This window comes from Erythrolamprus reginae, chromosome 1 (assembly GCF_031021105.1).
Source record: "Erythrolamprus reginae isolate rEryReg1 chromosome 1, rEryReg1.hap1, whole genome shotgun sequence".
NCBI lineage: Eukaryota > Metazoa > Chordata > Lepidosauria > Squamata > Dipsadidae > Erythrolamprus > Erythrolamprus reginae.
Window position 1 is genome coordinate 68,275,864 of NC_091950.1, and position 25,465 is coordinate 68,301,328.

A 25,465-nucleotide genomic window follows, 5' to 3' on the forward strand; every position below is an offset into this window, starting at 1 on the left:
TTGTACCAGTGTGTCTGGCTACTCTTTTTAGTTGGTGTTGGCGTCTGGGGGGGACCCAGACAGAACATAACGTAGGGTATTCTGTTACGAGTGGAGGAGTCTCAGTCAGAACTGAAGAAGCTTCTTGGACGAGAAACGAAACGTCTTCAAAATGAAAAAAATGTCTTTTGAAGAAAAGCACTTTTGGGACAACCATAACGTGAATGAGCGAGAATCTCCACAAACATTAAACTATAACTCCTGTCCACTCCGGCATTGAATCCCGCTCTCGTCTGCCATTCCCACCAAATCCGCTGAACGTTTCCGGCCCTTCTAGCACAATTCGATCTCGGTGGGCTCCTCGGTTTTTTTCCCATCATGCAACGGAGCGGCGCGGTCACGTGCTCGAGGTGAAGGCGGGGTGGTGGTGGAAATCCGGCCTTGGCGTCCCTCGGATCTGCCGCCATGCTGGTGCTTTCGCTGCTCCGTGGCCGCTTTCGGCACAAGCTGACGTCTCTGCTCGCGCTCCTTTGCCTCGTCCTGCTGCCGGGCCCCGCTCAGCCCATCTCTTTCCAATTGCCGGGCAAAGCCCGCAAATGCCTACGGGAGGAGATTCACCGCGACAAGCTTGTCACCGGCGAGTACGAGGTGGCTGCCCCGCCGGGCTCGTCCAGCGGCCCGTCAGCAAACCTTAAGGTGCAGTGGGAGGTGGCGTGCGTGGGGGTGACCGGGCAGGTAGCCCTTAGAAAGGCTGCGAGGTTGTCTATCAAGGCAGGGGTCTTCCAACCTTGGCCCCTTTAAGACTTGTGGACTTCAACTCCCAGAAGTCCTCAGCCAGCTTTACTGGCTGAGGAATTCTGGGAGTTAAAGTCCACAAGTCTTAAAGGGGCCAAGGTTGGAAGACCCCTGCTTAAAGGGATGCTTACCTTCCCTACTGGTACCTCCTTAGGGCGGCGTGTATCCGACCACATGCTTGTATCATTCCCGTTCCCTTCCGCCTCTTGGGACACGTCAGCGCGCTCTGCGCCTTCTAAGAAGGCTGAATACGGAAGGAGGAGAAAGGCCCGTTTCTGTGTACTGGCTGGGAAGAAGAATACCACGTATAGGCCTTCTTCACAACGGTTCCTTGGTCTCTCAGTAGTCCGAGAAGTGAAAGTATCTAGCTTTACTTCCCTTGTTGGGTTCTTATTTTCACCTACTTGGAACTGATTCATTCCTGACTTTAAAGCTGAACTTGTTCTCTTGGGTCACAACCATCCCGTTGTTTTGGAGTCCAAAACACAGTATTGTAAGGATTTATTCCCTGGCTTTTCATAATAATATAAAATAGGAATAGAATAGAAGAATAGAATAGAATAATATAATATGAATATAGAATAGAAAAGAATAATAGAATAGAATAGAATGCAAGAATAGAATAGAAGAATAGAATAGAATACAATCTGAGAACACAATAATAGAATAGAATACAACAATAGAATTGAAGAATAGAATAGAATAATAAAATAGAATGCAAGAAAAGAATTGAAGAATAGAATAGAATGCAATAATAGAATAGAATAATAGAATAGAATACAATCTGAGAACACAATCTGAGAACACAATAATAGAATAGAATACAACAATAGAATTGAAGAATAGAATAGAATAATAAAATAGAATGCAAGAATAGAATTGAAGAATAGGATACAATACTATAATAGAATACAATAATACAACACAATAATAGAATACAATACAATAATAGAATTGTAGAATAGAACAGAACAGAATTCAGTTCTTTGTTGCCCAAGTGTGATTGGACACACAAAGGAATTTGTCTTTGGTGCATATGTTCTTAGTGTACATAAAAGAAAAGATACCTTTGACACAACGTGACTCTTAATAACAAAAGACTAGAAGGGTTTTCCTCCCCACAACCTGCTTCACAGAGAAAGAGGAGAGAGAGAGAGAAGGTGCAGGAGTTTGTAGTCTTAAATTGGCTGCAGTGTGCCAGGAAGCCAAGACCAGGTCCATGCCCTTAAAATACCAAAGCATTGTGAAATTCCAAAATGGTATATTAAAGCTTGTTTCATACCATTTGGTGTTCTTACCCAAAGTGTTAGGACTGTCAAGTAATCCCTACATTATCCCATATTATGGGCGGATTATAGTGCTATGTAAATTGGAACAAATTTGGTTGAATATTATTTTTATCATGAATACATTATTTCTTCTCCAAGTAAAATTCTTCCCCCAGTGTGTGAAAATGCCTTTGTGACGACATTCATGAAAACTAAAGCAGGGGTGTCAAACTGGTGGCCTCTTTGCTGGATGTGAGTTTGACACCCATGTTTGTTATAAATCATTTGGGACTAAGGAACTGTGTAAATGCAACCAAATTTGTTTGTTGCTTGGAAGCTTGCACATGTAGTCCTTGACTTACAACCAATCATTTCATTGTTCAAAGTTAAAATGGCAGTGAAAAAAGTGATTTATGACCATTTTTCAATCTTACGACCATTGAGACATCTCTGTAGTCACATAATCAAAATTTGGATGCTTGGCAGCTGATATATTTATGACATCTGCAATATCCCAGGGTCATATGATCACCTTTTGCGACTATCTGACAACCAAAGTTAATAGGGAAGCCAGATTCACTTAACAACCGTATTACTAATTTATCAATTGTGACGCTTCATTGAACAACGTCATAAGGTTGTAAAATGATGCAAAGCTGACTTAACTGTCTTGCTTAGCAATGGAAATTCTGGCTTCAATTGTAAGCTGAGGACTACCTGTATAAGCTCTAACACAGTGTTTCCCAACCTTGGCAATTTAAAGATATTTGGACTTCAACTCCCAGAATTCCCCAGCCAGCTAATGCTGGCTGAGGAATTCTGGGAGTTGAAGTCCAGATATCTTCAAGTTGCCCAGGTTGGGAAACACTGCTCTAACACCATTTAGAGGCTAAATAGTGGAGATAAGAAGTGGGGTGAGATAAACTTTATAGTACTATATGTAAACTATCTAGAGTACATTAACTGAGATGTCATAATGAAACCAAATCCTCTTACCTAACTATGTGGAATGCATAGTTATATGACATGAATAATTTCTTAAAATCTCTTATATGAATAATTTCTTGTTTACGTATTTTGTCGAAGAGAAGTGAACAAATTAAAAACAATGGAGCACTGGCCATCGCATAGAAAACATAGGGGGCACCAGGGGTGGGTTCCACTTACTTTCGCCACTGGTTCACATTGCGACATTTCGTGCACAATTCAGTTTCACACGGAATTTGGCTTCGGTTCATAAGTTCTCAATGTTCAGTATTAACATATTTTAACAACATATATTTAAGAAAAATAAGTCAATAAGCATTCTAAAAGATTATGTATAGCGCCTTTCTTTTGGCTAATATTAGAGGTCCTATGGTTATAAATTCTCAGAAAGTGTAAATTTCTATTCTATCCCAAAAATTTTACCTTGGTTTGAAGTTCTGCTTTAGCTATTTGCTTTCCTCCAGAAGGTTGCAATAGTGCACTGAGGTTCTGTGTATCAGCAATTTGTTTTTAATATCCCAATTTTGGTGGTTCACCAGATTTTGGTGGTTCACCAGATTGTTTCAAAACATATGATCCAGAATAGGTTTTTAAAAAACTTTAGCACAGCTGATTGCATAAACAGTTTATTTGTCATTGCTGCTTTCCATTTACCAATGACCACACAATAATTTTCAGATTGCACAGTGAACAGTTTTGTATAGAAGAATAAAGGTAAAGAGCAGGAAACGTTTTAATTATTATTATTATTATTATTGTTGTTGTTGTTGTTAATTAGATTTGTATGCCGCCCCTCTCCGTAGACTCGGGGCGGCTCACAACAATAACAAAGACAATGTAAAAACAAATCTAATAATTTAAAAAACACTAAAAACCCCATTATTAAAAGCAAGCATACACACAAACATACCATGTATAAACTGTATAGGCCTGGGGAGATGTCTCAGTTCCCCCATGCCTGACGGCAGAGATGGGTCTTAAGAACTATACGAAAGGCAAGGAAGGTGGAGGCAGTTCTAATCTTTGGGGGGAGCTGGTTCCAGAGGGTCGGGGCCGCCACAGAGAAGGCTCTTCTCCTGGGTCCCGCCAAACGACATTGTTTAGTCGACGGGACCTGGAGAAGGCCAACTCTGTGGGACCTAACCGGTCGCTGGGATTCGTGCGGCAGAAGGCGGTCCCGGAGATATTCTGGTCCGATGCCATGAAGGGCTTTATAGGTCATAACCAACACTTTGAATTGTGACCGGAAATTGATCGGCAACCAATGCAGACTGCGGAGGGTTGGTGTAACATGGGCATACTTAGGGAAGCCCATGGTTGCCCTCGCAGCTGCATTCTGCACGATCTGAAGTTTCCGAACACTTTTCAAAGGTAGCCCCATGTAGAGAACATTACAGTAGTCGAATCTCGAGGTGATGGTTACTATGGTTGCTTTTCATTATGTCATTTTTCTTCAGGTTAATCGATTGTTATGTTTACATATTTACCAAGCCATCTCAACATAAACGTATACTTTGATTCTGGAGGAATTAACCCAATGTAACAGAGAGGTTCTTTAGCCTCTTTGCCCAACTGTCTGTGTGGACCTATTGTTCAGGATGGCACTGTGTTTGTATATGGAAGGAGTGGAGCTGATGTGGTTACTGCATAAGCATTTATGGAACATCTTTCATTTTTTGTATCCCCATAGTTGTGTGGGTTGACCTTTAAGGAGTTTGCTCAGAGTTTTATAAGCAATATGCCTAAGTAGCTATCATCTGTTGCCAGCTTAATAGAATTGTAGATGCAGCCAGACATTGGGAAGATCTAGTTCAGAGCATTATGTGTGATTTAATTTTGTACGAAAAGAACCATATTGGAATATTCTTATAAGTTTTTACTGCACTAATTGAGATTTTAAATGTATTTTAACATGTTCTAAGAATAAAAGGAATATATAAACATGCAGTGTAATATATGTATCTATAAGGAGGTGATATAAGAAATGTAACAAACATAAGAAATCGGGCATAGATCTGTATTAAATTATTGAAATGTTGTTTTTAAAACTTGGAAAAACTAATAAACATTATTTTAGTGTTTGATATATTGCTATTTTGGTAGTGGGGAAAAGTGTTCATGTAGTTTGTCCAAGTTAATTGTGTAGCTAAATGTAGCTATCATTCGCCTTTCCCAGAACTACTGTTAATTTACTTTTAAATTAACAGTACTTCACATTAGAGAAACATCTTTCAGCTGTGGCGAGGGGGGCGTTGCGACCCTATTTGGACCGGGAGTTACTGCTCACAGTCACTCATTCCCTCATCACCTCGAGGCTTGACTACTGTAACGCTCTCTACATGGGGCTACCTTTGAAAAGTGTTTGGAAACTTCAGATTGTGCAGAATGCAGCTGCGAGAGCAATCATGGCCTTTCCCAAATATGCCCATGTTACACCAACACTCCGCAGTCTGTGTTGGTTGCCGATCAGTTTCCGGTCACAATTCAAAGTGTTAGTTATGACCTTTAAAGCCCTTCATGGCACCGGACCAGAGTATCTCAGGGACCGCCTTCTGACGCATGAATCCCAGCGACCAGTTAGGTCCCACAGAGTGGGTCTTCTCCGGGTCCCGTCGACTAAACAATGTCGCTTGGCGGGACCCAGGGGAAGAGCCTTCTCTGTGGCGGCCCTGACCCTCTGGAACCAACTCCCCCCAGAGATTAGAATTGCCCCCACCCTCCTTGCCTTTCGTAAGCTTCTTAAAACCCACCTCTACCGCCGGGCATGGGGGAATTGAGATACTCTTTCCCCCTGGGCCTTTACAATTTTATACGTGGTATGTCTGTATGTATGTTTGGTTTTTATAATAATAGGTTTTTAACTGTTTTTAGTATTGGATTATTACTATATGCTGTTTTATTATTGTTGTTAGCCGCCCCGAGTCTGCGGAGAGGGGCGGCATACAAATCCAATAAACAAACAAACAAATAAATAAATAAATAAATAAATAATTGAATGAGGTTTCCCATTATATTGTGCCCTCTTTTGAGACACTGCTTTTTTCATAGAGGATACTGTTATACTAATATAAACTATTATAATATAATAGTTATAAAACTATACTAATAGTTATAAATAATAAATTATAAATAATAGTTACAAACAGTTATAATATAAACTACTTTAGATGATAGTGGATAATAACCCATGGCTTTTTTGACAATCACCATTCAATTAAATTTAAATTTTCAGCAATAAAGAAGACCAATAGGAAAATAATAACTGCATATTAGAAGATTCCACCTCTCCCAATATTTAGCTATTTGCCTGCTTGCTTTTTTAATTTTTAATTTTTTTCTTACAGATTACTGACACAGCTGGACACATCCTTTATGTCAAGGAAGATGCTACTAAGGGCAAATTTGCTTTCACTACAGAGGACTATGACGTGTTTGAGGCTTGCTTTGAAAGTAAACTCCCTGTGGGTGAGTATGAAGAACTGTTAGATGCTTTTGACAAGTTATTCTTTACTTTCTTTGCAGAATTCACTTAAAAGATAACTTTGGGTATGAACCAGAGGTATCCATGTTGCCAAATGTTTTTGATCTTTTGGAATGAAGTGATTAAGGTTATTTGACCATGTCTTTTTAAAATTATTGATGAAGATCTTTTTTCTTCTAGAGATGCTTGCAATTGACCAATAATCCAATTACAATATGCTGAATAGAAAAACAATTTAATATATGAAATATAAGTACACCGTTATCAAAGAAGTATGTGACACAAATAAAATCTTGCTCAGCTCTGCTATGACTGGTTTGTAGATTGTGCTTAACAATAATGGTTTTTCACTTATGTTAAGAAATGGTATTTTATGTGATCCAAGTAAATTATTTCAACAAGAAATTCAATAAAAAAAATTCCCATTCAAAATTAACAAAATATGGGCACAACCAATAATTTTTAATATTTCCAGCCAGAAAATGCAGGAGAACAAGGAGATTGACCCTGACAGAGATGGTATTTATTTTAATTGTTTTAATAGATAAATTATATTGAATATTTAGCTTTAATTTTGTACATTGTTCAGAGTCACATGTGTGTTAGAAAGGGTAGCTACATAAATTCAATAAATAAGAATTTACTGCTTTCTAACTCTGTGCCCACCCCACCCCCAGTCTTTTGGGCACTAGGAACCGGCTCCATTGAGAGAGATTTTTCTGTGGAGCAGAGGGGTGTGTGGTTTCACTTGTTTGTGTGGCCTAGTTTCTGGCCTGCCACAGATTAGTGCTGGTCCATAGACCAGGAATTTGAGACCTCAGTTCTAACTTCTTCATGAAGAAACATTTTTGTTCTCTCGTCTTGCTTTACATATTTTATCATATAAGAGGTGTTGAAAGTTTCTGCCTGCTTTTTTATTTTTTCTGTCTTTGCTTTGTAGGAATTCAGTATGGATATTAGATTGGATTTGATGATACTAGAGCACTTTACAATCCTTGGTGATGGAATTTGATCTGTTTACTGTATATCTGCTAATATCCTTGGGCCAGGCAGGTAGACCTATCATTGATATGTACATGATATGTAGTGCGAAAGGTTGAGGATCTGTTGCATTAAAGCTTTGTTTTGTTTCACGTGGAGGGAACAGTGTAAAAGACATTGGTTGTGTACCCAGAACTGATGGACAGTTGCCCAACAAGTCTTAGAGCTACTGGTTCCTTGAGAAGTGACGCATTTATCCATCTTTCTGGCAAATTATACAATCAGAGTTCAGCAGAAGTATTGCATAATCCTGTCATTTTCATACAGCTGATCAGGGATAGATAGCCCTTGAAGAAGATTTGCATTGCACTTGAGGAAGTTTTGTGCTCACTGTTATAGATGAATTTTCTAAGTATTGTGTTTCCTATACTACATTCTGCACTTATAAATGCTATGCACCCAGCACTGAGGGAAACTGAGATTTTATTGAATTCTTGCTAGCGTATTTCAATTTTTTTTGAAGGATGTTGCTGAATTGCCTGTACCTTACAAAAAAAGGTATGTAGAGCTGCTTACTTGACAAGTGTCAAGTTCTGTATCAACACAACAACCTGGGCAAAGTCTGTATAATAAGTAATACCAGATACTTGATATGATTTCAGTACAATAGGTTATTAATCAATATGTTTTTAACATGCTGTTCATAAAATAGATGGACATTCTTTGGCAGTTTAGGGACCAGTATAATTATGTTTGCTGAAGGAAGTTAAAACTAAGATAACAGTTATTTGAGCTGTTGAGCCAGGTGGAGTTTGAGCAATTGGGATTTCTCAAGCCTGTAGCCACAAAAATGGGGAAGAGGAAGTGAAAGACAATTTTTTTTGTAGAAATATCCCATAGAGGGAAGAGGTGGCCTGTAAGACTAATAAGATCCCACAGTATGTGCAGAATTTCTAACACAATATTTTTTTCTTGCGTCATTTACTATGCTGTTCAAGCTGCAAAATTGCTCCCATTTTTGCATATTTTCCTCATATTTCTACCATATGAGAATAAAGACGTATGTACTAGTCACCTCTATCGGATTAACTTTACTATTATATGCATTTCTGTGTCCTTCACTCAAGGATTCCTTTAAAAATAACCCTTACACAGACATTCATTATTTAGTCAGATCTGAGATTTTTGTTATTGTTCTTCACTCTTTAATCTTGTTTTTCTATTCAAATTTTCTGAAAGGTTTCAGAGTAATTCTTTCTTCTGGATCTAGGCTAGTAGTTTGAAGGCATGCTGTCTTTTCTCAGGCTACCAGGATATTGGAGTCGGAGCTCCTGATAGGTGAAGAGGAAGTCTCGGATAAAAAGATAGAAGGGGAAAGGAAATTGAAACAAGACTCTTCAGTACTGCACACTCTAGGACTGTTGTACTCTGTATGCCTTAGGAAGGAACATTCACCTCTGCCCAATCTTTGTCTATATAAATTCCAGTGGCAATTAGTGCCAATTGAAAAGAAAAGGGATAAGAGTGGCACTGAATATAATTCAGTTGTATACTATATCTGAAAATGTTATGTGTGCTTTTTGAAAGCAATATCTGTACTTAGCAAGGTTAAGTGTATTTGCTGAGACTTGAAAATGCTCTTAATCCTTCTGTGATTTACAGGGGAATAAGTGGCAATTAATTCTACCCATGGTCTACCAGTAAATGATGCAATGATCTCATTTTGATTTTTATGGGACTCATCAATTCCATATGGATTAAGAAAAGATTTGTGGCAAAAATATTTGGCAAACAATTTTTCTCATGGATCCTGCCTTCTGGTAGTTCTTTTTGTGATGACAAAAAACTTGTCAAAACAAGTTATTGGACATTCTGGTTTGCTTAAAGTAGAAAGAATTATTTCTTTATGCTGTAATTTTACCCATCAAATATATTGTACTTTCTTATTTTTACTTTTATTTTGAATACTATTTTTAAGTTAAATGAAGTAACATAAAATTATAAAAGGATTTGTAAAGGATATTTTGTAAACTTCTCATCAGCAGTGTGCATTTCTATTTTTGGAAGTCCAACATTTTTTAAAATTCTAAATATTTTTATATTTATCCTTAAGGGTGTTGAAAGTACTGTAGGTATTCATTATCCTGCTGCTTCCCACTATTTAATTATTTGTCCTAATAGTTTCCAGATCTATTCTTGTGCATTTCTTCTGTTGTAATCTAAGAACAGAAAGGTTGCTAAAATTTTTGTAGTCTATATACTGTAATGCAATTATTTGTATATAAATTCAACCTGAAATTTGGCTGATTTCAATCATGCTTATTGACTATATATTTGAATGCAATTGTAAGAATTGTTTTTTAAATGGATCCAAATTGATTACGTGGTGATAATCAAGAATTCATTTTCAGAGAAACAGGTAGCAATTGTGAGATAGAAATTGGGGAGCCTTTTTAAAAAAAACAAAACCCTCAACTACTCTGAAAGCTACATTTTGGTATATTAGAAATTATTATGGGCAGCAGCACCATTTCCATCAACTGAAGGAAGGAATTTCTTTCTGTTATCCACACAAAATATTTCTTACTGTATTGTGCTGCCATCTATTTGTGAAATAGAGTGAAAACATACAATATTTTTCCAACTTGAAACAGAAATGTTGGCATACATTCTGTGAAACAACTACATCATATGAAACTCTTTTATGAATTTATTATAGGCAAAGGAGACATGCCAGAGAGGTAAAACGCCCTTGCTTCCTTCACTTAAATCCATAGCAGCTAACTTTGTGGCTCTCCCAGATGTATATGAAGCTTCTTCTGCGTATTGTTCTGCTTGTTTGCTTGCTTCGCATTATAATATAGATATTTATATAATATTTTAGATATTTTTAAATATTAGATTTGTTATTGTACATTGTTTTTATTATTGCTGTGAGCTACCCCAAGTCTACAGAGAGGGGTGGCATACAAATCTAATAAATGAAATGAAATATATCAGGCTTCATTTAATTTAATTTAATTTAATTTATTAGATTTTATGCCGCCCCTCTCCGAAGACTCAGGATGGCTCACAACAACAATAAATACCGTAAACAATAATACAAATCCAATTAATAATAGTAGAATTAAAACCCCTTAATATTAAAAACAAAATCAATGCGACACAGTCATACCATTCTCAAGTGCTGTAGTCAGAAGAGAGGGGGGAGTTAATCCCCCCATGCCTGGCGGCATTGGTGAGTCTTTAACATCTTGCAGAAGACGGGGAGGGTGGGGGCAATTCGAATCTCCGGAGGGAATTGTTTCCAGAGGGCTGGGCCGCAGAGAAGACTCTTCCCCTAGGTCCTGCCAAACGACATTGTTTAGTCAACGGGACCCGGAGAAGGCCGACTCTGTGGGACTTAATCGGCCGCTGGGGTTCGTGTGGCAGAAGGCGGTCCCGTAGGTATTCTGGTCCAATGCCATGTAGGGCTTTATAGCAAAACTACATTCATGGCAGGAAAACCACAGTCATGGCAGGAAAGCCTTTGGCTACCACTGTTTTCCAGGTGTTCCAGAAATTGCTATTGCTGTATTATGGTACATTGCAAATGCTGATTCCTTCTCGTTGGGGAACATATATGCATGTGTCTAGCCAAGATTTCTTTCCAGAAATAAAGACAGAGCAGGGCGTGAATCTATTTCCCCATAAACGTGAAATTTATTTTTCTGTGCAAAGAGTTCAGAATACCAAATCCTTTATTTGTAAGCATAAAAATAAAACTCATGTATTTTTCCATTAAAAATCTGTTCTCTAAGATGCTAAACCGAACAACTGGATGATTGTAGGATCTCCTGTGATGGCGCCTTCTTGTGTCCCATTTTCAAGATTCTTTTCAATAATAATATGTCTGACTTAACATAGCCTTAGTTATTCTTCCATATAACTTCCATTTTGCAAGCTTCATTTCTTACATTTCCCACTTAAAAACTAAACATGTTCTTAGAAATAATGGACATTAAAAACAGATAATTTGAAATCCGAATAAGGCAGAAAATATTCTTTCTTTCCCCACAAATTAAAAACCAAAACCAAAATAATTTCCTTTGCAAACTAACTGATGTTGTCTAAATTGATGTATACATGATTTTCTAGAAATAGAACATTTCTTTTTTCCAGAAGGTCTTTCTTCTGGATACATATTTATGTTTAATAAAAATTAGCTCTATTAACTCTATGGGATTTAAGTAAACATGCCATACTTTACATTCAAAGTACTGGTCAGATTTCAACTGAAGATAGATAGATTTTCCATTTCTCCCCCATTATTATTATTATTATTATTATTATTATTATTATTATTTTATTATTTGTTAGATTTGTATGCTGCCCCTCTCCGTAGATTCGGGGCGGCTCACAACAATAACAAGAACAATGTAAGAACAAATCTAATAATTTAAAAAACGCTAAAAACCCCATTAATAAAAGCAAACACACACAAACATACCATGTATAAACTGTATAGGCCCGGGGGAGATGTCTCAGTTCCCCCATGCCTGACGGCAGAGATAAGTCTTAAGAACTTTACGAAAGGCAAGGAGGGTGGGGGCAGTTCTAATCTCCGGGGGGAGCTGGTTCCAGAGGGTCGGGGCCGCCACAGAGAAGGCTCTTCTCCTGGGTCCCGCCAAACAACATTGTTTAGTCGACGGGACCTGGAGAAGGCCAACTCTGTGGGACCTAACCCTTTCCTAATCTACCATCCTTTTCACAGAACTCAATACATGAATTATCATAACAAATTTAATTCCCACCCCCACCCCCCTTGGTTATTTTAAGACAGGATATCATTTCCTTGCAGTATCAGAAAGGCAATCATATCATCACTTTAAGATGGAGAAATGAACGGAATATAAGGCTTTATTTTTGCAGATAAATCAATGTTACAGATAGTCATTGAATAGAGTCATAATGGAGCCTGCCCATCATGGTTTAACTTGTGACAGTCCTAAAATCATCCTCTTGACTATTCTGCCATGGCTGTTAAAGAACTCTCTGGTGGTTAAGCAAACCAGTGGTTTATTATGAACGTGGTTTTGCTGAAAGCTGGAAATAAATAATGGTTTTCAGCAAAATTGTCATAAAATGTAGTCACAGCAAGCAACTCTAAATAGGCATGGTTGCTAAGCACTCATATATGGTTTTGTGACTGAAGGGACACCCAACTGTTGGAATTTCAAATTAAATATACCTCAGGTGGATCTGTTCAAATTTTGAACAGTCCCTACCATAGTTCCCTCTAAGCTGAGCAGTGAGCAATCGCTCACTTAAAAATCATCATCAACTCAGAGTTTTCCAAACCTGCCCAGAAGCCGAGAGGGAAAGAGTGAGAGGGAAGGAGAGAGAGAGAGGAAGAGAGAGAAACAGATAGAAAAAAGAGAGGAAGGAAAAGAGAAAGAAAAAGAATGGGAGTAAGGAAGAGAGAAAGAAAATCAAAATCTAGTTTGAAACTAGCTCAACTATTTAAGTGGCATTTTGATATTGATAGAGTTGCCCTATTATGAGCTCACTGTTATAGACACACAGTACAGTATTTTATTTTGAAATTCTCTGAGGCAAAACAGGGTGGGTTTTTTGTTTGTTTGTTTATTTATTTATTTATTATTTTTGTGCCGCCCAGTCCCGAAGGGACTGCCGCTCAGACACTATACTTTTCCGCCCACCCCCCCAAAAAATTAGAGGGAACACTGGTCCCTACCAGTGATCCCTCTAATGCTAGAATACGGCGCGCGGCAATTGGAAACTGCTGCATACCGTTCTCTAATCATGTGCACGGGTATGCAGTCGCACAGCCTCTGATATTAGAAAATGGTGCACAGCAATTGGAACCTGCTGTGCACCGTTCTTTCATTACATGCACAGCCGCGCACACGCACAGTTTAAAGGGAATGTTGGTCCCTACACGGCCAGTTGTAAATTGAGGACTACCTGTATTTTAGTGATAGAACAGTTTTGCCTGTACTGTGTACAACAAAATAGAAAGCTTTATATGTAAAAGGTTAAAGCCTTAGGATGTGGTTTTTATTGTTTGCAGTTGAAATGTACTTAAAAAAAAAACCTATGAGTGTATATTTGCAACATTCACCAAGGATTAATGGCAAAGCTATCTTTGCCAACCTACTTACTTAAGGTTTATTTATGATGGTAATGGTAAAGCTTGAATTGGGAAGGGGAAAAAAAAGATAGAGCAAGCTAGTATTTTTAGCAATTTCCCAGATGATTTAGAAGTTGGCTAGGTGGTCTGCTTTTCAAAGTAATTTCATCTGTTCCATTTAATATACCCTTTGGTTTTCTACAGTTTCCATTTGGAAAGAATTGGCCTGTTAGTTCCAGCTAGCTAATCTGGCGTTATTAAATTGTACTTATATATTTTCTTACTCTTTGTGGGTGGACTGAAGGCCAGGAAATCGGAGTGTCTCCGCATGCATATTTGCAACAGTTTCTTATATTATTTTTGGGAGTTCTTCCTTCAGGAGGAGCCTGTCGACTTTTCTATGGTTATAATAATAATTTGGCTGCCTCTTTAACAGTTCAGATATTTCTGGAGAGTGAGCTATAAATCCCTTTATAATAGGGAAGGGAGCAGAGCTGGGAATTTCCTGGCAGGCAAAGTACTGCATACAATGAGTCCTTTCATTGCATTTCCAGGAACAGGGCGGATGCCAGACCAGCTTGTGACCTTGAATATGAAGCACGGAGTGGAAGCAAAAAACTATGAGGAGGTATGCCTCTGCTTTTTCTGCCTTTGTCTCTGCTTTCTTTCTAGCACTCATGTGATGCTGTTGATGACTTGGGCTCAAAAGTTTATGCTTTATGCTTCTTTTTGAACTACAGTGATACTTTGTCTTACAAACTTAATTGGTTCCGGGACGAGGTTCTTAAGGTGAAAAGTTTGTAAGATGAAACAATGTTTCCCATAGGAATCAATGGAAAAGCGATTAATGCGTGCAAGCCCAAAACTCACCCCTTTTGCCAGCCAAAGCGCCCGTTTTTGCGCTGCTGGGATTCCCCTGAGGCTCCCCTCCATGGGAAACCCCACCTCCGGACTTCTGTGTTTTTGCGATGCTGCAGGGGAATCCCAGCATCGCAAAAATGAGCACTTTGCTGGCAACGGAAGTCCGGAGGTGGGGTTTCCCAGCGAAGGGAGCCTCAGTGAAATCACAACATCGCAAAAACACCGAAGTCCTCGAAACCCCACCTCCGGACCTTTGTGTTTTTGCAATGCTGCGATTTCACTGAGGCTCCCCTCTCTGGGAAACCACACCTCTGGACTTCCGTTGCCAGCGAAGCGCCTGTTTTTGCGCTACTGGGATTTCCCTGCTGGGATTCCCCTGCAGCATCACAAAAACATGGAAGTCCAGAGGTGGGGTTTCCCATGGAGGGGAACCTCAGGGGAATCCCAGCAGTGCAAAAATGGGCGCTTCGCTGGCAACGGAAGTCTGGAGGCGGGGCATCCCAGTGGCGGCAGTGGGTTTGTAAGGTGAAAATAGTTTGTAAGAAGAGGCAAAAAATTCTTAAACCCTGGGTTTGTATCTCGAAAAGTTTGTATGACGAGGCGTTTGTAAGATGAGGTATCACTGTATTGTGTTTCTCTGAATATAAGATCCTGTCCTATATTTTTTGTACCCTGAAATAAGTGCTTGGCCTTATTGCCATGCACTCAAAATCCCGATTGGGCTTATTATCAAGGGATGATGATGATGATGATGATGATGATGATGATGATGATAATAATAATAATAATAATAATAATAATAATAATAATAATTTTATTGTCATTGTCAAAAACAACGAATTGTCATTGGCAACGAAAGTCGTGTGACACCCAGAGACCAGTCCCACCATACACAAAATCAGAATAGATAAATTTAAAAATAGAATTAAAAATAGAATAAATGTCCCACCCACTACAAATTCCCCACCCTGAACCCTGGGATAAACAGGGTACTTTGATGTTGTGCTCACCCATCTAACTTTACTGATTATTGCTTGTACATACTGAAGTTTTTTTAAAAATTTGCTGAGGTAAAATTGGATAATTATCTTTAAAGTGTACTTGGTTAGAAATCATTTATTCATTTATTTAAAAAGTTTTATTATAATACAGTGGTACCTCTACTTAATTCGTTCCGTGACTAGGTTCTTAAGTAGAAAAGTTTGTAAGAAGAAGCAATTTTTCCCATAGGAATCAATGTAAAAGCAAATAATGCGTGCAATTGGGGAAACCATAGGGAGGGTGGAGGCCCTGTTTCCTCCCAGGAGATTCCTAGAAAGGCTCCACGGAGGCTTCTCCCCGCCTTTTCCGGCCCTGTTTCCTCCCAGGAGATTCCTAGAAAGGCCCCACGGAAGCTTCTCCCTGCCTTTTCCTGTTACAGTTTCGGAGGCTTGGGCTTGTAAGTGGAAAATGGTTCTTGAGAAGAGGCAAAAAAATCTTGGAACACCCGGTTCTTATCTAGAAAAGTTTGTAAGTAGAGGTGTTCTTAGGTAGAGGTACCATTGTACATTATATTATTGTTGATGTTGTTGTAAACTACATTAAATCTTACTTTAAAATAAGTTCCTGAGTTATTTCACCATAATTTGTGAAGGCTATTTAAGGCTATTATTCCAAAGACATTTAAAAACTACCCTATTGAATTCAGTAGGATTTACTTTAAAGTAAATGTGCACAATGTTCTATAATTTAGGCCTAAATTCTGCAGTTTATGATCCTTCATAAATATTTTTCCACAAGGCTTTCAGAAAGAGGAAAAAAATGATAAAGCATACCTAAAGGTGGTTGAATAAAGTATGGTTCCTATGAATGTTATGAATGGAGATTCCCAGGTTTATTTAATAATTACACATTTTCTTGATTTTTATCATGGCCTATAAAGCAGAACATTTTATTTATTTATTTTTTCATTTTAATGTAGATGAAGGCTACCATCATGTGTAGGGCTAGTTTTGCAACAGTCATACCTGTCTAGAATCCTATAATATAATCCTATAATTCTAAGCCTGTTTTTTGCTCTAGGTGAATTTCTATAAAAAGCTGCTATAATATTTGCAAACACCAGTGTTTTATTGCCCTCTTGTGGCCATTCAATAAACTGTTGATAGTAGTTTAAATCTATTGTGTATTCTGTGCTCATCTATATTATAATGCTTGGATAGCAAAGTAACTCAAAGAGAATGTTCAGTAGGAAGTTCTTAGGATTACTGTACAGTCAAAATCTTCTTGCAATTAAACATAAAATTCTAAAAGCCACTTCTTCCATGTGGTATTTCTAATCACATGAGATTTCATTTCCATTTGAGAGACAACCATTATTAACATTATTAACAATTATTTAGATGTTTGGTAAAATCAACTAGAACTCACTAAACTATCATCAGTATAGAAAAATTAAAGGTTTGATTTGTACCTGAAAGAAGTCAGATTTTCTTCTGTTTAGGAAAATTATGGGAATCATGGCAGCTGGAACATTTTTAATATTACTGTCAAAGAAGGAAATTATGGACATTTACCTTGCTAATTAAGTGCTATTTGTGCTATTAATTGCTATTAAGTAGGTGAAGTTGAGGGAAATGGATAGAAAATTGTTCCCTTTTCAAGGTTGGAGTCCATGTTTAATCCTCATGTACATAATACAGCATCCCTGATGTTGCAGAATCCTGTTGTCATGGTCAGATCACCATTTGTGAAGGATTATTAGATGGAGTGATCCTGAATTTTACCATGATTCCAGCAAGGTGATAGCTCTGCAGAGAGTAACCCTTGCTATCTACACAGAATGAGCAGAAAATTAAGGTGTATCTATCCCAATTGACTGAAATATTACACTTCTAATTAAAAAGGAAACAATAAGTAGCTTATACCAAACAAATTTATATTGGATAGTAAATATGTTTTGTGGTTTCAGGTAGTTAGTTTTCTGTCCCTTGTCCGATTATCTGCCATCCTGCAGTGTTCAACCAGAATTGTATACTGTTTTATACAGGAAAAAGAAAGTGGTTTTGGCTTCAGGAAATAATTGGTTGCTTAGCAATAGAATTACTTCCAGATATTAGAACTACTACTTGTGCCAATTTTATGCCTTTGAACATTTGTGCCTGGTGATGAAGGATAGGAAATAGGATTTTGGGGATGTTGAAAATCTGCCCTTTTTATTCTGGGTACGTTCTTTATAATCTCATGATAGCCAAGCAATAATTGGAGTGTTTATTGTGGCAAAAGAATGGAGTATTGGCTGTTAGTTTCCTGGCATTAAAAGGATCTCAAGTGGCAGGATGTGGAGACACATGTCTGCTCAGGGTAGACAGTGCTGATCCAGATGTATCTATTGTCTGCTTTCAATTAGGGCAGTTTTGTCTAAGGTTTTTTTTTTTAAAAAAAACCTGCATTTTGAGATCAGAAATTTTCATATTACTGATGAAGCGGTAGATTCGATTAGTACAAAAATGCTGAAAAATAATCTGAAATTAATTTGGTACTCAATAGATGGAGGAAATGCTGGTATCATATCTTCATAAATAAACATGTAATAATTCTCAGCCACCCTTATTGTTCTAGCAATCTGCTGAAAGAGATGTAGAAAGGCAGTCCTCATTTGCTGACTGTTCAGTGACTGTTCAGTGAAGTTACAATGGTCCTGAAAAAAAGAGACTTAAAACCAGAGTAGCATCTCCATACTTAAGTGATTGCAATTCAGGTTTTTGGCAATAGATATGCATTTATCATGGTCACAATGTCCTGTGTTCAAGTGATTGCCATCTGTAACCTTTACAGTTGTCTGATAAGCAAAGTCAATGGGGAAGCCAGCAGGAAGTTGAAAGCCATGCACACATAACATGTTACTTAACTTGCAGTGATTTTATTATTTATTTTATTTATTTATTAATCAGATTTGTATGACGCCCCTCTCCGTAGACTCGGGGCGGCTAACAACAATAATAATACAATGTAAACAAATCTAATATTTAAGTTAATTTAAAAAACCCCAATTTAAGAAACCAACCATACATTGTTTAATAATTATAGCCAGAATTGACAAAGTGGCAAATTTCAGGTGTGGTCATGTGGCTTTATGACTGCATCGCTTAGTGACACAATTGCCAGTCAAAGTTGCAGTCAATAAATGAGGACTATCTGTATTCACAAAAAATACGTTAATGAAAAGCATCTCCTTGTGTTCCGGTAGAGGTTCACATTTAAACAGGAATGGGTTGATACCTTCTGGATCATTGATATATAATGTCCTCTTTTATCAGATTGCTAAAGTGGAAAAGCTAAAACCATTGGAGCTGGAGCTGCGACGGCTGGAAGATCTTTCAGAATCTATTGTTAATGATTTTGCATACATGAAAAAGCGAGAAGAAGAGATGCGGGATACTAACGGTATGTACTTGTAGGCTTCAGAGTATCATTGTTATGTTTCTCTGCCTAGAGAATATGAATAGTGGGTTATTTTAATACAAAACATGATAATTAAATATTCCATTATTCTATTCTATTCATTATTCGGTTTAATTGTTTAATAAGAATATAACTTCCCATACCGTTGCATTTCAAAGTTTATAATAAAATAAGGATAAAAACAATAAATTAATATCAAATCAAAAACATACCAAAAAGGGGAACTGGAAAAGAAAATATAAACACCTGACAGTCATTTAGGGAAGAACTAAGTGAAGAAATCTCTAAGACATTCTCAGTTTCTGCAACAGTTCATTGTACAATTTAGCCTCCATTTGTCTAATAATCTTTGTTGCTCTCCTCTGCATTCTCTCTAAAGTCTCTATCTTTTTTGTATCAAGGGGACCAAAACTGGATACAGTATTCCAAGTGTAGTCTCACTAATGCCATAGAAAGCGAAACTAAGTCATTAAGTGTTGTATTGTCTCTGTACAAATCAATGGTGGGACCACACTTGAAGTACTGTGTACAATTCTGGTCACCACACCTCAAGAAGAATATAATGGAACAGGAAAAGGTGCATGAAAGGGCAACAAGTATGAGCAAGGAAATGGAGCACCTCCCTTATGAAACCAGATTGCAACGCCTTGGTCTCTTCAGCTTTGAAAGACGGCATTTAAGGGGTGACTTAATCAAAGTGTATAAAATCATGCATGGGATAGAAAAGGTGGATAGAGAAAAATTCTTTTCTCTATCACACAATACTAGGACAAGGGGCACTCCCTAAAGCTCATAGGTAAGAAAGCGAAGACAAATAAAGGGAAATATTTCTTCACCCAGAGGGTCGTTGGTTTATGGAATTCACTTCCAGAAGAGGTCGTGGCAGCTGTCAGCCTTGATAGCTTCAAGGCAGAATTAGACAAATTCATGGATGCCAAGTGTATCGGTGGTTATTGAAACAGATGTCCAAGTGCCACCTCTAATTATTTATTTATTTATTTATTGGATTTGTATGCCGCCCCTCTCTGCAGACTCTATGTTGGTTAAGGCAGGCAGGATTCCCTTGAGTACTATTTGTTGGGGGTCAGGGGAAAGGGAGGGTCTTGCCTTCTCTTTCTGCTCAAGAGTCTTCGGAGAGGGGCGGCATACAAATCCAAATAATAAATAAATAAAATAAATAAATAAAAGATGACCATGGACAATTATGGGTCAATGTGTGACACAGAATGCTGGACTCGATGGGCTTTGGCCTGATTCAGCATGGCTCTTCTTGTGTTCTTAACTAACACTTTGTGTGCTCTTGATACTGTCCTTCTGTTGATGCAGCCTAGGACTTTCTGGCCTTTTGGCGGCTGCATAACTGACTGCCCACTAGGACTCCTAAATCCCTCTCATAGTTACTGATGTTGCATCACATGCCACTTATTCTATACCTGTGCATTTGTTTTTTCTAATTTGAATTGTTAAATAAAAACAGAACCTTTAAAAATTATATCTTGTCTACTGAGCCCAAACAGCTTTTTATTGAAAATATTAGCACTTTAAGTAAAGACCTAATAGACTCTGGGATTCAAATTTCTTGTCATTTTTTTCCTAACAATGGGGTTTTTTTTCTTTCAGAATCTACCAATATTCGAGTGCTGTACTTCAGCATTTTCTCAATGTTCTGCCTCATTGGACTGGCAACTTGGCAAGTCTTTTATCTGCGGCATTTCTTCAAAGCTAAGAAATTGATTGAGTAGCAAGAAGGGTTAATTTTCCCTTGTTTTGACACCCCAGGGTGTTTCAAACACAGAGACCCAGCAATGACTATTGAGAGCCATCTTGGAGTTGACCTGCAAAAATGAACTTTTTCTACAATTACCGACAAAAGGGATGGAGGGAGGGGAATACTGGCAGAAAAACTGAGGAAGAAGGTCAGGACTATTGAATACATTTGGAAGAGGTGGTAGTTTGATTTTGCGAATTTTTGGACACAAATAAATAAAATTGTCTCAAACCTATCTTTTTTGTTTGTTTACATAAACGGTTAAATGATGTTATCTTACATGTCCCATGCTTACATGTTACATGCTTGTATCTGTCACTTCAATACACAGAACGATGATATATTACATGGTATTATTACATGGAGTTGAATGAGGGAATGGCAAGAACTGCAGGTGGTCCTCAACTTACAACAGTTCTTTTAGTGACCGTTCAGAGCTGAACTGAAAAAGGTGGGCTAATAACCATTTTTCAGAGTTACGACCTTTGCAACATCCCCATGATCATGTTATCAAAGTTCAGATGGTTACAGTGTCCCAACAACGTGATCATCTTTTGCGACTTTCTGACAAGCAAAGTCAATGGGGAAGTCAGGTTCACTTAACAACTGGGTTATTAACTTATCAACTACAAGGATTCACTTAATAACTGAGGCAAGGAAGATCATAAAATGGGACAAACCCATTTACAAATGTCTCACTTAACAAATGTTGGGCTTAATTGTGGTTGTAAATTGAAGACTATCTGTACTTGGAGCAGAATTTCACAGAAACAGATTGCAAATGATCAGAAGCCACATTTCAGGAAGTGGGAAGGAATGACCAGCGACAGCTTTCTATGAAAATATTTGATATTTATATTGTTATGTTCCTTCCTATGGCCTAAGACAAATGATGTCATTGTTTAAATTACAGTAGGACTTGAGGTATAGCTTCTTCAAATTTCTATCCCATATCTAATATAATTTCTGTTAAATGTCTATGAAGATTATCAGTCATCCAGTTCATTGTTGTCCCAAAGGTATTGTTCAAAAGGCAACTAGACTTACCAACAAAGTACAGATGCCTTTTGAACAGCAGCTTTGGAAAAATTTCAAAACAGCTCTTGAAAAAGCACCTTGAGTACCTTGTTTATTTAATCATAAGAAGCTTTTCCCTAACATATACTTGAAATGCATGCTTTTTCTTTTCATTTTCTTAACTTTTTCTTTACTTCCTGCTTTCAACAATAAAAAATACTACTTAATCTGTATCAGACCTGTATTGGACAGATTTAATTCTGCTTATAGTTAGATGTTTATAGCCTTTCTTCCATGTACAGTATTGGGACAGAATGTGTAGAACAATTAATTTGCATGATAAAACATAATCTACTTTTTCAAAGTGTTTGTATTTTTCTAACGCTTTACAAGATTTACATCAGTGACAAAAATATATTTTGATACAATAGTTCTAAATCACACTTGTTGATTCTATATGGCCAGCACACCTGTTCAGTCCCTCCTTCATTTTAAAAAAATGGACGAGGGGACTAAACCTAAATTAATATGCAGTTTCTGGTTTCTATGCAGAAAATTTATTTATTTATTTGATTTGATTTGTATGCCACCCCTCTCCAGCTTATTTGGCTGAAGTCACGAAGTCTTTTTCTGGTCTAACTACCTAAATCCCAGCCCTACTGTTTTAGAAAATATAGTTACGGTAACCAAATTGACAAATACCATAGACTTCTCAATAATTATGTCAAATAGTTTGACTCCATTAACAGAAAAATAGTTTGCCACTCTTGTCTCAAAATCTTATTTTGACAATAAAGGAAAGGTAACTTCTTGTTTAAGCATTCAAAATATAGTGCAAAAGTCAGTCCTCTCAGGGAAAACTATATTAAATGTAGGATATCACACAGCTATGAAATGGTCTTAATACTTGTCATAATTTTCTTCTTGGATTTGTTCTTATGTTGTGAGTTTTGCTTGTAAGCTTTTATGGATTATTTTAGACACTTCTCTGGCAATCTCTCTGTAAATATTTGGAAGAAATTAAACCTGAGATGCGAAGGCAAATATGTTTTAAAAGATGACTTACAGTACTTCACGTGGACTTTAACCCTAACATTTAAAGAAAAATAAATTGTTTGGGAAGTAGTATCCTCTTACTCATTCTTTTATCACTTTTTAGCAAATCAGGATTAGCATCTTTAAGTAAGTAACATGATATAGACAATAGTTTTGCCTTCATGTCATTAGTATCTTTGCTCCTAACTGGTATGGTATACAAGTAAATACATTTTTTATCTAAAATAGTTTGGGATTTTTGACATTGTCAATAAAATATTTTTGGGGAAATTATTCTTTGAGGTAGTGTGTCTCTAAATTGATCAAACTTTTACATTTTATTTAACTGACTATTTCATTCTGAACCGAATAATTTATTTTAATTTTTTTACATCTACTACATTTTGGGTCTCTTCTATAGTAGTCTCATGAACACAGAATACAGTTTACCAGTAAATTGAACCTGTATAAACTACAACTAAATCAACATTATACAAGCTGTAAACTAAGTGCTACATAGATATATTATTTATTTATTTATTCGATTTCTATTGAAATTAGATTTCTATTAAGTAGCTTTTCGAGTCATAGTGTTTTGACAGTACTTTTAAGACTTGGGAGATATTTGTTAAAAATTGTATACATGTGCTGAACATATGTTATTGTTAAAGGTAGCAAGTGGTGAAGATCAGTATTTCTGTATCCATCTGGGAAGGTAGATTCAGCTAAAATACCTTAAAGCTGCAATGTAAGAAGATTCCGCGTGTAAGCTGTTGCAAAATTTATCATGTTTGATATTTATTTGAATCAATGTTCCATGTGAGGTTTCTTCTGTGGAAATGCAGGAAGTAATCAAGGCAGAGTTTGATTTATATGTGGATACACCATTGTATGTTTAAGTATGGTTTATATTTGTTTCACTAAAATATGTTCTATCAGTTTTCCAATCTCCCTATTTATATAACTCTTAATACAAGCAGTCCTCAACCTGTATTAAGCCCAAAATTTCTATTGCTAAGCAAAACAGTTGTTGAGGGAATTTTGCCCCAATTTATGACCTTTCTTGCCACAGTTGTTAAGTGAATTGCTGCAGTTTTTAAGTTAGTAACACAGTTGGTAATTGAATCTGGCTTCCCATTGACTTTATCAGAAAATCACAAAAGGTGATCACTACAGTTGTTATAAATACAAGCCAGTTGCCAACCATCCTAATTTTGATTACATGGGGATGTTGCAATGCTTCTAAATGTTGTAAGCTTTTTCAGTTCTATTGTCTTCGAACTGGCACTAAATGAATTGTAACTCGAGGACTACCTGTAGTACATAGACATTTGTAATTACTTTAACAAATTATGTACTTCCATGCATGAACAGTTTAGAAAAAGTTTCTGAAGGAATTCTTAAGTCTGAGATATATACTGTATTACAAATTCCAACATTCATAGCACTTAAGATTCGGAGAGGGTGAAAAGGAAACAGCAAATAATAAAAAGGAGAACTTTATTTATTTATTATTAGAGTTGAAAAGGACCTTGCAAGTCATCAAGTCCAACCCCCTGCTCAAGCAGAAAACCCTACACCACCCCAACCAGATGGCAATCCAATTTTCTTTTGAATGTGTCAAGTGATGGCCTGTTTCACAACCTCTGCTGGAAAGCTGTTCCATTGGTTGACCGTTCTCTTCCTTATTTCCAGGTTGAATGTCTCCTTGGACAGTTTCCATCCATTGCTCCTGGTCTGGCCCTCTGGTGCCCTGGAAATTAGTGTGACCCCCTCCTCTCTGGCAACCCCTCAAATATCTGTATACTGCTATCATGTCCCCTCTGGCCCTCCTTTTTGCTAAACTATCCATGCCCAGTTCCAGCAACCTGTCTTTGTATGTCTTGGTTTCCAGCCCCGTTATCATTCTAATATCTAATATCGGTAGTAACTATTCAAGTAAGGAATATATGCTCCAAATTCCCCTCCTCCATTCCATAGAGCAGTGTTTCCCAACCTTGGCAACTTGAAGATAGTTGGACTTCAACTCCCAGAATCCCCCAGCCAGCATTCGCTGGCTGGGGAATTCTGGGAGTTGAAGTCCAGCTATCTTCAAGTTGCCAAGGTTGGGAAACACTGCCAGAGTATGAACTCTTTATTTTTCCTAATCCTAAAAACGGGCAGCTCGAAGTTAAAATCATTAGTTAACACGAGAGCTGTAAATTGAGTCGCTTCCTTTAGTTCGCCTTTACTCGTCTGCCTCCTGAAACGTATGTTTCAGGGACACCTTCCTGCCGCAGAACGAGCCCCCAAATCTCTTCTAGTTTTCGTTCACGGCGTGCTAGGCGGGCGGAGGTCCCGGCTCGTTCTCCCCAAGGGCAGAGGTCTTCAAACTTGGCGCCTTTAAGACTTTTGTGGACTTCAACTCCCAGAATTCTCCAGCCAGCTATGCTGGAGAATGCTATGCTATGTTCGTTGGAGAATTCTGGGAGTTGAAGTCCACAAAAGTCTTAAAGCGGCCAAGTTTGAAGATCTCCGTCCCAAGGAGTCCTCTTGCCTCGCCTCTCCACCCGTCTTTCTTCGCGCTGCCCTAATTTCTCCATCGCGCTGCGAAGGCCTCTAACGAAGAGACCTTCCCTCTCGGAGAGGCAGAAATGGATCCGGGTCAGCGAAAGCGGTAGCCGACCTGCCGCGCGCTCGGGGCGTGGGGGCGTGGCGGAGCTTCGGAGAAGCCGGCG

At 37.8% G+C, this 25,465-nt stretch overlaps 1 protein-coding gene across 1 annotated transcript; it reads left to right on the plus strand.

Moving 5' to 3' along the window:
* The first annotated feature begins 373 nt into the window (after positions 1 to 373).
* Positions 374 to 20,931, plus strand: TMED10 (transmembrane p24 trafficking protein 10). The gene is made up of 5 exons (XM_070754638.1): positions 374 to 675; positions 6,374 to 6,494; positions 14,179 to 14,252; positions 18,784 to 18,910; positions 20,549 to 20,931. The coding sequence occupies exons 1-5, from the start codon at positions 445 to 447 to the stop codon at positions 20,668 to 20,670; spliced, it is 675 nt and encodes a 224-aa protein (XP_070610739.1). The 5' UTR covers positions 374 to 444; the 3' UTR covers positions 20,671 to 20,931.
* Positions 20,932 to 25,465: the final 4,534 nt, after the last annotated feature.

Excerpts from the sequence above, each read along its gene's own strand:
- TMED10 (XM_070754638.1), top strand. The coding sequence starts at position 445 with ATGCTGGTGCTTTCGCTGCTCCGTGGCCGCTTTCGGCACAAGCTGACG. Across the intron at positions 6,495-14,178 it reads TGAAAGTAAACTCCCTGTGG|GAACAGGGCGGATGCCAGAC; the intron begins GTGAGTATGAAG and ends TTGCATTTCCAG. Across the intron at positions 18,911-20,548 it reads AGAGATGCGGGATACTAACG|AATCTACCAATATTCGAGTG; the intron begins GTATGTACTTGT and ends TTTTTCTTTCAG.